The 10,005-nt window shown below is 40.9% G+C and overlaps 1 protein-coding gene across 1 annotated transcript in view; it reads right to left on the bottom strand.

Annotated features, from left to right (window-relative positions):
- Positions 1-4,812: 4,812 nt before the first annotated feature.
- Positions 4,813-10,005, bottom strand: part of LOC139327525 (ras-related and estrogen-regulated growth inhibitor-like) — a 34,261-nt gene continuing 29,068 nt past the window's right edge. Inside the window, exons 3-4 of the mRNA XM_070957367.1 lie at positions 8,506-8,579; positions 4,813-5,298 (exon numbers count right to left, since the gene is read on the bottom strand). Coding sequence (XP_070813468.1) covers positions 4,813-5,298; positions 8,506-8,579 — 560 coding nt within the window. The remainder of the gene's footprint in view (positions 5,299-8,505; positions 8,580-10,005) is intronic.

Raw genomic sequence — 10,005 nt, 5'->3', positions numbered from 1 at the left:
TGAGAGGCCTCGAGGTCGACCTCTGCCCCCCTGCCAACACAAACTGCGACCGGTCGGAGAAAAAGGAGGAGAACCACCGCAACACGGTGCCTCCCACCCCCAACTCTTCCAGCCGGTGCAGCATGATACCATGGTCGATGGTATCAAAAGCCGCTGAGAGGTCTAACAGGACCAGAACAGAGGAACAACCCCTGTCCTGAGCCCTCCAGAGATCATCAACCAACGCGACCAATGCCGTTTCTGTGCTGTGCCCAGACCTGAAACCCGACTGGAACGGATCTAGATAAGATGTTTCCTCCAGGAATTGCGGAAACTGTCGTGCGACCACACTCTCAACAACCTTCGCCATAAAGCGAAGGTTGGAGACAGGACGATAGTTGGCCAATATTGCCGGATCCAGGGACGGCTTCTTGAGGAGAGGCCTCACCACCGCCTCTTTCAAGGCGGTGGGGAAGTAACCCTCACTCAACGAAGCGTTGATAACACCCTGGAGCCAGCCTCGTGTAACCTCCCGGGAAGCCAGTACCAACCAGGAGGGACACGGGTCCAGTAAACATGTGGCCGCACTAAGTCTCCCCAAAATCCTGTCCACATCATCAGGAGTCACAGCATCAAACTCCTCCCAGATAACATTCTCAAGACTATTCCTCGTCACCCTGCCCTGATCTACCCAGTCAGAGTCCAAATCCCCCCGGATCTGGGCGATTTTGTCATACAGGTATTGTCCGAAATCCTCCGCCCTGCCTTCTAAGGGATCCTCCCGCACTCCCGGATGGAGCAGGGCGCGGGTCACCCTAAACAGGGTGGCCGGACGATTCCCTGATGACGCAATAGAGGCGGAAAAGTAGTTAGACTTTGCCGTCTCTATCGCCACTAGGTAGGCCTTAATATGCGACCTTACCAGTGTTCGATCAGATTCAGCGAGACTGGCCCTCCAACCGCTCTCCAGGCGTCTTTTCCGGCGCTTCATTTCCCTCAGCTCCTCAGTAAACCAAGGAGCCGCACGGGATCGGCATCGGGTCAGAGGCCGCAAAGGCACAACTCGGTCCAAGGCCCCACCAGCCGCCCGATCCCAGGCGGCTACCAGGTCCTCGGCCGAGTCATGTGCTAGATCCTCAGGAAATGGCCCAAGCTCCGTCTGGAACCTATCAGGATCCATCAGGCGCCTGGGGCGGATCCATCTAATTGGATCCGCCTCCCTGCGGCGAGGGGTCGCGGTTCGAAGATCTAGGCGAAGGAGTGAGTGGTCAGACCATGACAAGGGTTCCATGTCTATATCCCCTATAACAAGACCACTCAACCACTGGCCAGAGACAAAAATCAGATCCAGAGTGTGACCTCCCCTGTGAGTAGGGCCATGAACTAACTGGGTCAGGTCCATGGCCGTCATGGAAGCCATGAAGTCCCGAGCCACCTCAGACGTTTCACCGACGGATGACAAGTTGAAATCACCCATGACTAAAAGCCTGGGTGTATCTACTGCCACCGTGGCTATCACGTCGAGTAGCTCAGGTAGGGCTGTTGCCACGCGGCAGGGAGCCAGGTACGTAAGCAACAAGCCCATCTGAACCCCACGGCCCCACCTCACAAGGAGGGATAAAGGTGCATGAAATTATATAGGTCTATTGATCTTTTCCCAATGAATTAAGAAAAACAAATATTTAATAGAACACAAAGTATCAATCAAATGTAATTATTTTTGAATACTCTCTATGCCTAGCAGATTAAAAGAAAATTTTACTGACAGTTTTCTCACATGGAAACAATATCTAAAATAGAATAAACTTGTCTGAGAAAGATAACATTCCCAAATAAGAGGGGAAAACCAATAGCAGACAGTGGTATAATATTATACTGTAGAAAAAACCACTTAAAAGCATATATGATGTTATACATAACACCCAATGGTCCCAGATTACTTTTTTAAACAATGGAATAGTGTTTATCATTATTTTCCAAGTCCTGGGCTGATGATTCATTTGCTATATAAGACTTTCCTCTAAATAATCATTTACAGTATTTCATATTTATCTTTTCTTTGATTACTTTGGAATAAAGGGGAGGAGGAAGCCGACATCACTGTTTCTGAGCTAAAAACTACAGAAGATAAATACAATGCTCACTTTTATTAACTTGGAACAACAATAATAAAAGGGTTTCTTTTACTAATTATCCTATAACATAAGTGAAATAAACTCATAACAGTCCACTATTAATTATTTGCATGTGGATTCAAGTAAAATCAGTGTGAAAGATTATTAATAGTTTTTCATACTGATTTCAATGAGATTTAAGTGCACCTTTATTTGTTTTATGAAATGTAGAGATCACCTGATTCCAGATGACTATGGGCAGCTTAGAATTTTAAAAGAAAGAGGAAAAAATAAAAACATAAAACACAGTAAAATAACTATGCATGTAGAAGGGGAAAAACCAATACAAAGAAAAACAGCCAATAGGCTCAACACCCACTCTTCCTCAAGGCCTGACAGGTTTTCATAGACGTTTCAAATATCATCAGAATGGAGCCATATGCATCCCTAGGATAGTGGTGTTCCAGAGGACAGCCATTGCAATAGAGAAGGACCACTCCTGGGATCCCACCAGATGCTTTTAAATCAACTATTAACTGAGAGCTCCTAGACATGATAACAAAAGCATCCATTTTTTTCCTTCTTTATGTCAGCATCAGGATGGTTTGATAGCATATGACATTTCCTTATTCCCACTGAAGCACCAAAGGATTAGCACGAATGGCATGACTGAAATGGAAAATATCTGGAACTGGAAGATTCTTTCACTCATATGCTGGAAATATTTTTAATGGGAACCATTCAAGAATCTCTGAAATGCATGTTGTGTTGTTGTTACCCACAATTTCTATGCTATTGTGGACATGTCTCAGAGTGGAGGCAGTGAACTTTTGATCATAATAAAAAGTCGTCCATATTAGCTAGTTGTTTTTAAGAATCTGGGTGCTGGAATAGCTATATACTGAACAGCAGAGAATTCTGGCATCTAAGTACTATTTTGATATGGCTGTTTTACTTAATTTCTCATTTATTGATTTATCACATTTTCACTCTCTTTTCATGATCTCTGTAACATTCCCAAAGTGTGTATCTAAAAATACATATGCATATTCCTTCTCCATATGTTAAGTTAATATTTTAGTTAATAGTAAGTGTAATAATTCTACAATGCAAATTGTAACTGTAAAGTCACACGGTGCCAAAGCAAAAACATACCCCAAACTTCTGTCTCTAACTTGAGAACTAGCTGGAGTGGATAGTAATCAAGAGCCAGAGAAATTAATACAGACATATTTATTATTTCTAGAAATACAGAGCATCCTTCAAGGTATATGTAAAATATCTGCATGTTTAAGACATAAAACCTTTTGTTTCTGTGTGTTGCATTGCAAAGAAGCCACACAAACCACTGTAAAGAAGTGAGTAGTAGAAGTGAGCAGGCGGCTATTTAAATAGTTTTCCAATGCAAAGAAGCCATGTAGGAGCCTTAGGGAAAAACCTGAACCAACTAATCTGTCATCTCTCCTTCCAGAACAACAAGTGCCTTGGAGTCTGAGCAATATATTGGCCTACTAGATGAAGCTCCCAGAGGGGGGAGGGGGGGATAGGTTGAAGAGGGGCAGTAGATCTGTGGCAAACCATATATGCTTCAAGCATTTCTCCAGTTATTTTTCTTTAAATAAGGAACATTTTATTTGCTAAAGCATCTCAGGGAACAGTGAAGCTGAGATGTTAAAAAGTTCCTACCTGTCCAAATAGAAACTCATAAGCTAGAAGGAACTTCCCATGAGGCAGCTTCATACATTCACATTTTCAAGCAAAATCTGAAAAGGGGGGAGTCAGGTGAACACATTTTTGTCTCCTATTACCCACACTATCTGAATTATCTGAATTCAAATTACTCTGGTAAAGAGTACCTGGAATTTCCTGGCAGTAGACTTAATGGGCTTTTAAATACTAAATTGTAGGATACTGTAAACTTGCCCAGTTCATCTCTTCCCTCTGGCCACGAAGTCTGATCTCCTTGTACCTTCTTATGCAAATAAAGCACCCTTTTACCCAAGCCTATAGATCAAGCAAACATTTTCAGTGGGCGAAGTGTATTTGACTAAATTAAGGGTAGTTTTTACTGCATCCATCAAAAAGAAATGATAACAATGGTCTTAATCGGTCTGTAAAAGATGCACACATATTATGCTTGTTGGAAAAGACAGATCAGTAGTAAGAACCAAAGAGATAACAATATATTTAAGACCTTGTAAACCACTGTTGTAAACCACATAAAAGAGAGATCAACACTTAACAAGGCTCAACCACTGTTGAATTCAGCACCTGAATTCCCATTTGCAAAGACATTTAGTTTTACTGTTTTTCTTGTTGTTGAAGAGAAAATAAAAAGGCCCCAACCCAATGGAGCTTTATAGTGCTCTTAAATCCAAATTTAAAAGACTCTACGGGAGAACACGCTACAACTCACTTGCTTTTAGAATTCTCTGCCATTAAGATGGCTACTGGCTTCAATTAGTTTTAAATGAAAGAGAACAAATTCATGGGGAAGGGTATGTGGAATAGTTGTTCTGTTGCCTCACATAGCCTTGTGCTATCAGCTAAGAATCAAACTCAGATACTCCAATTTTGATGGATTTTTTTTAAAAAAAGCTTTCCTAACAATGTGCAGGCTTCTTGCCCTTTGTGCTAGCAATTCTGCAGCCTCTTCCTTGTTATCTTGAACTGGCTCTGTGTGCTTCGAACATCACTGTATAGCGGTTTAGACAAATGTTCACTCTGGGATGTAGTCCCTGAATGAATTGAAGCTGAGACTCCTGCCTGCTGAAGTTAGACTTGAATTGGCATGAATTTTGGGAATTTTTTCCATTAACTTAGATGATGCGCGCCTCTTGAAGGACCCTGGGGAAAAATGCCCTTGCTTCATCAGCTCACCATATAAGGTGTTGAAGACCACAACAGTCTCTTCATAGCTGTCCCTGGTAGAGATCTCATAGAAAGGATGCTTCAAAGCCTTGGAGAGATTTTCTCCATCCTCAAAGGTTACCATTCGGTCAAACTGCAGGTCCTTCTTGTTTCCAACAATCACAACTGGCGGTTCTCCACTGCCACTGTTCCGCTTTGGGCTTGAATGGATATGGTTGATGAGAAAGCACAGCCTCATCACCTCATCAAAGCTACACCTGTCAGTGACAGAATAAACTACAGCAAATCCATCTCCCCACTTTATCTTTTCTTCAATTTGGAGAGAATCTTCCTCCTAGTCCAGAAAGAGAAAACACAGATCAGTATAAAAATGGCACTTTCTCTAAAGGAAAATCAGAAATCGTCTACATAACTGATTGTGACAAATAGTAGTTGTACAAAGAAAGTCAGACAGCTCCCAGAAAGGAAGCTGACAAGGTCAGACATTCAGGGATAATAAGAGTTGGAAAGCAGGCGAAAGAAGGGTATCCCTGTAAGAGAGTACCCAACCTTTCCTCCACTTATTGTGACTCTCTTACAAACTGTCTTCCTTCATAGGGTTTAGGACATGTAGGCACCTACCATTAGCTGCACTCACTTTGCCCCCACCCACCCACCCAGGGTAATTCACAGCCAGCTTTCCTCCTCCGGTGCCTCTGCCCTGGCGATTCTCCACCACGCCTTGGCTCTCCATCCCCAGCCTTTTGTCCTGGCATGGTTTGACCCAGATGTTTGGCTCCATGGGATCAGATGCTTCCAGCCAATCGGACAAGCCTCACACCTGCTTTCACTCCTCCTGTGCAGCGTGTGAGTGGTGGTGGAGGGCAATTATGAGGAGTAGGGGGCTAGCAGCCTTTCTGGCAAGCCTTACAGCTGCTTTTCACTCACAAAAAGCAGCTGTGAGGCTTGCCAGAAATGTTGCTAGCCCCCCCCCTCGCAGTTTTCCCCCTCCACCACTTGTGTGCTGTGCAGGGGGAGTGAAAAGCAATTGCAAGGCTTGCCTGATTGACTGGAAGCTTCTTGTCCCTTGGAGCCCAACACCCAGATCAAACCGTGTCTCAGCCAATGGGCCAGGACAAAAGGCTGGGGGAGGAGGGCCAGGGTACCACTGGCAGTGGAGAATGGGGCAGAGGCACTGGAGGAAAGCTGGCTGTGAATTGCTTGAGTGGGTAGATGGGACTGAAGTGGGCATGGCTAATTGTAGGCGCCTAAACATCCCATTCCATCCTTCACAGGCTTCTCCCTCAGCCTACATTGTCTGTGTTTGTCTATTGGGGAAAGCAGGATTGGGTACATACATAGTGGAATACGGACAAGTGCAAGAAAGGGAGTATCACTACTTCCCACTCAATTCTCTAAAGCAGAATGTGTGTTCTCTAAAAATATAGTCTTCATTTAGGCTACTCCCTTTCATTTCCCTCCCAGTTTGAGGTTTTTCAGAAGAGATGGGACAACCATTTGTTTGAAATGGTATAGGTCTTCTGCTTGAGCAGGGGTTTGGACTAGTAGACTTCCAAGGCCCCTTCCAACTCTTATTATTCTGTTTTCCCCTCTAACACTCAGTTTGGAGGAATTACTGAACATATTAGATTGGCCATTTGGTAGAGGACAGTACATTTTTAAAACTTTTTTTTTCAGCTCTCTCTCCAGATTTTGCCATTATCCCTAACTAGTGATTCCTCATAGTACCATTAGAAGAGGCTTCAAGTAAAGTGGATGAACATTAAACAACAGGGCAAATTTATCCAGCACCCTTCCCATTATACATCCATTATATCCAAAATACCAAACTTCTTTTTGGCATTCGTACAATGCCATTTGGTTAATGCTTAGATTGCTAATACTTTGAAAGTGAGTTTGATTATTAATAAATCGTAGCATTTCCTAAATGTGGTTCATGACTCAGGACCAGTCTTCATTAAATGAATAGAAAAGCCCCCCAGTGCTTGGAAAATATTCAAAACTTGTTTTCTATGTCCTTTACTACATTATTGCCAACACTCTAATCAGAGAGGAAACTGACAATCAATCAGTCTGACCCTTTAAAAGCTTACTTTGCATGTGCAAAAATGATCTACTATTTTTTTATGCACAAAGAGGAAAAAAAGGAATAAAAAATGGGCTTCCAGATAAATAAAACTGAGAAATCCGAGTATATACTGAAGGATTCTATTAGAACCTAACTGCTTTACAGTATCTGCTACCTATCATAGAAGTAACTGAATGAATATTTAATTCAAATTACATATATCTGACCTGTTACTTTAAGGGTTACCGTATTTCTGTTGCCAAAATGGTAGGGCTGGCTTAATTCAGAATAAGAAAAAATGTTCCCTTGAAATACAGTACAGCATTAAAAAATGACCACCTAGAAACTAATATTGCATGATTTGATTTGGTTCTTTAGAGCTAATGTCATTCTAAACTGTAGTAATTAATACCCTCAGCACCTGTGCCAGAGGGCCTTTAGGGCATCCTAACAAAGAACAACCAATTGATCAAAGCGCAGAGAGGCAACCTGCGTAGCCACAACAAGCTTCACTGATGTTTACAAATTCTTATTATATTTTGCCTCTATGTGTATTCCAAATTTGGAAATTGCAGTAAGAACTCAATAAGGCAAGTAGCCTTCATTTTTTCCATTTTCCTTTTGACAGACAGGCATTCTCCAGCTATTCTGGCTAGTTGTTCCATCTTGTTGGAAATCAAAAAATAAAATAAAATTTAAAAATCTGATTTTTTTTTTAGTCATATTACTGTTGAAATCTTCCCATCTTCTAATCTTTGCAAAGATACTGCTTTTTTTTCTGTCACATGAACTGTTTTACTTCTAAATCGATTCTAATTTCTTACACACAGCCTTATATCACATTTTTTGCATTCCTATTTCTTCTTTTCTCTAAGGATCTGAATGTCCTGTGATTTTTGGAATTTGTTTGTTTATCACATCTTACATGTTATTTCCCATCTCCTTACTCCATGATTTTATCATGGCTAAGCTTATGTCTGTAACCAAAACCATTATCTATAGGGAGAAAACTCATCTCATGGGGTTGCTATTGTTGTGGAAAAATAGGACGGAGTAATGGATATGCTGACTGTCTTGAGTTATTTGTAAAAAATAATAAAGGCGGGATATAAAGTGATAATCTTGGAGTTCGCTAGCATTTGTTTTTCTTCATACAAACTGCATGCATTTTAATAAAGCACATTATAGTTAATAACAATAAAACAACATATTAGGGACAAATGCATCTAAAATACCATGTATTACAAAAAATTATACAAAAACCCAAGTTACTTTTATATGTTGTTTTTTTATTTGTCACATAGTGTATTCATTTCTTATTCTTTAATGTTCAGAGGAAGAGTGATCCATACCTCCCTACCACAGGCCAAAGCTGCCTTTTGGCATTTTCAGTGCTCACTGCAGTACTTTTCCTTTTCTACAGGACCATTCCCCTCCCCCCCCTTTTAAACAATGAAGCCACTAAAACCATACCTGCCCCGCTGTGTCAAGAATTTCAAAATGAACCATGTCTCCGTCTATGATTGCTGTGTGCCTGTAAATCATCTCTGTGGAACAGAAACATTGTGTGAGAAAGCGAACTTATAAAGCTTTTTTTTATGCTACATGGAGTCTTTTGACAGTCTGATATCTCCAGAAGTGTTTAACAACCTTTCTTTGCTCCCATGTTATCTGAGACATGATAAGAATTTAGTCGAACACATCAGGTGGGCACCAAATGGGAGAAGGCTAATATGGAACACACATTTGGCCTTTAATAAGTCTTAGGGTTGTATATTTCTAGACATTTCTAACACTTCAGTGCAATAATCTTCAGTATATTTATAGTAAAAACATACAAAAATATAAATCATCAGATGATAAAGATTACCGGACAAAGAAATGGTCTTTTTTTACCAGAGGTTGATTGTCTACTTAAACTAATGAGAGTTAGGAAGAGTTGCACAGACAGAACAATGTCATAATAAAAGCTTCTATCTTTATATTTTTTTTAAAAAAATACCTGACATGGCCTCCAGATGTCATCTAACAGTTTCCATTAAGTTATTTTAAATACATGACTCAACTCATATTAAATGTATTTAACTCATTTAGAGGTTTATTTAATTTAGTATAATTTATGTTTTGTCCTGGCCATGCTGCCATTATTAATATTAACATACCATTCAAAGGTCAAGTATAGTCCTCTGCCTAAAAGAACTGTATATCCTTATGCTGAATGAGAGAAGAACATAACATGGGAATACCATGGCTTGGAGGAGGCACTGGTGACATTCCTGAGAATTCACCAAAATGTAAGCACAAATAGTACTGGAGAAACACAACCACAGCAACATGTATATATATTTATGGAAATAACAGTTAAGACATAATTGAAGGAAGCTAAGTGGGGGGGGAGGAGGAATGGGTGGCCACTGTTCACAAGGGACTAGGCTTAGAGCATAAAACATGCAAGACTGAATAAGGAAACATCTGGGAAAACATCCTGCAAGTGGTTTAATATGAAGGCATAACAGCAATAAAAGTGCACATAAATCCCTCTGGTATTCATAAGGAGGAGAAAAAAACAAAAGGAGGCTCCATCTTCTGGAAATGCATTCTGGAAATGCATAATATGGAGGAGATAAAGGAGACAGAGAAGTTTGTTAGGTGAGGATGGAGCCCCAGTTCTAGGCCTCATCCTACCATCATTGTGCACTATCATAGCAATGATGATGGGTAGAAATGTGACTGCAAAAACATAATGAGCTACCGAGCTGTCCTTTTACTTCAGTGAAGCAATTCTGCATTAAGCATGGAGAAATCTGTGAAGGTATCAGAAATGTTTGCCATGGGCTTTAAAAGAAGGCATGTCAATAATGCTATAAAATGAGGCCCTGTCAGAACTCAGCAGGAGAAAAGCAGAAAGTTTACCTGCTTAAAAAAAAAAAACATGCCTGGAAGCCATCTTACTTTCCAATCATTTTGTTTTTT

The sequence above is a fragment of the Pituophis catenifer genome, unplaced genomic scaffold (assembly GCF_029215685.1).
Source record: "Pituophis catenifer annectens isolate HBS135680 unplaced genomic scaffold, rPitCat1.0.hap2 SCAF_1, whole genome shotgun sequence".
NCBI classification, from domain to species: Eukaryota; Metazoa; Chordata; class Lepidosauria; order Squamata; family Colubridae; genus Pituophis; species Pituophis catenifer.
This window is presented reverse-complemented; position numbering and strand designations above follow the sequence as displayed.